At 57.7% G+C, this 1041-nt stretch overlaps 1 protein-coding gene across 1 annotated transcript in view; it reads left to right on the top strand.

The window, feature by feature from the left end:
• LOC102036616 (insulin-like growth factor 2 mRNA-binding protein 1) overlaps positions 1-750 on the top strand; it is a 29363-nt gene extending 28613 nt beyond the window's left edge. The window contains 1 exon segment of the mRNA XM_031065490.1: positions 354-750. Within this exon segment, the coding sequence (XP_030921350.1) occupies positions 354-446 (93 nt within the window). The 3' untranslated portion in view covers positions 447-750.
• The last annotated feature ends 291 nt before the right edge of the window (positions 751-1041 follow it).

The following is a 1041-nucleotide window of genomic DNA, read 5'->3' as shown; positions in this document are numbered from 1 at the left end:
AGCTGTTCTCCAGGGCTGCTCTGGGAGTTCTGCAGAGGTTCTCCAAGGGTTCTCCAAGGCTTTTCCAGAGGTTGTCCAGGGGGTGTCCGCAAATGCTCCAGGACTTCCCCAGAAGTTCTCCAGGGGTTCTCCAAGGCTTTCCCAGGGATTCCCCAAGGTTGTGTTGCTCAGACCGCACATTTTTGGTCATTATCCCCTGAATCCCATCCGTTATTCCCAGAAAAAAAAAACATAGGAGAACCTTGGGCCAGGAGCTGGATTTGGGTGGAAATTTGGAAGCAAAGGGGTTTCACAGGGAATTTGGGATGGGGCTGGGCCGGCAGCGCTCCACGGATCCCTGGCTGTCGTTGCAGATGGCGCAGCGCAAGATCCGCGACATCCTGGCGCAGGTGAAGCAGCAACACCAGAAGGGCCAGGGCGGCCAGAGCCAATCCCGGAGGAAATAGGGATCCCAAATCCCGGGAGAACGAGGACACGGCACGGCCAGGCCGGGCTCCGAGTGCCTGGGAATCAGCAACCGCAGGGAGACGGGGAGCGGGGAATCCGCAGGGAGACAGGGAATGTGCAGGGAGACAGGGAACCCGCAGGGAGACAGGGAATCAATCCACAGGGATCGGGAATGTGCAGGGAGACAGGGAATCCGCAGGGAGACAGGGAATCCACAGGGAGACAGGGAATCAATCCGCAGGGATTGGGAATGTGCAGGGATCGGGAATCAATCCGCAGGGATCGGGAATGTGCAGGGATCGGGAATCAATCCACAGGGATCGGGAATGTGCAGAGGCAGGGATTGGGAATGGGCAGGGATTGGGAATCCACAGGGATGGGGAGTCTGCTGGGATCAGGAATCCGTGGGGATTGGGAATGCACAGGGATTGGGAATCCACAGGGATCAGGAACGGACAGGGATCGGACATCCACAGAGATTGGGAATCTGCAGGGAGACAGGGAATCCGTAGAGATTGGGAATGTGTAGGGATGAGGAATCCGCAGGGATTGGGAATGGACGGGGATCAGGAATCTGCAGGGATCGGGAATGTG

The sequence above is a fragment of the Geospiza fortis genome, unplaced genomic scaffold, assembly GCF_000277835.1.
Source record: "Geospiza fortis unplaced genomic scaffold, GeoFor_1.0 scaffold612, whole genome shotgun sequence".
Lineage (NCBI taxonomy): Eukaryota > Metazoa > Chordata > Aves > Passeriformes > Thraupidae > Geospiza > Geospiza fortis.
The sequence above is the reverse complement of the archived record's forward strand: the minus strand, read 5'-3'. Positions and strand labels throughout refer to the sequence as shown.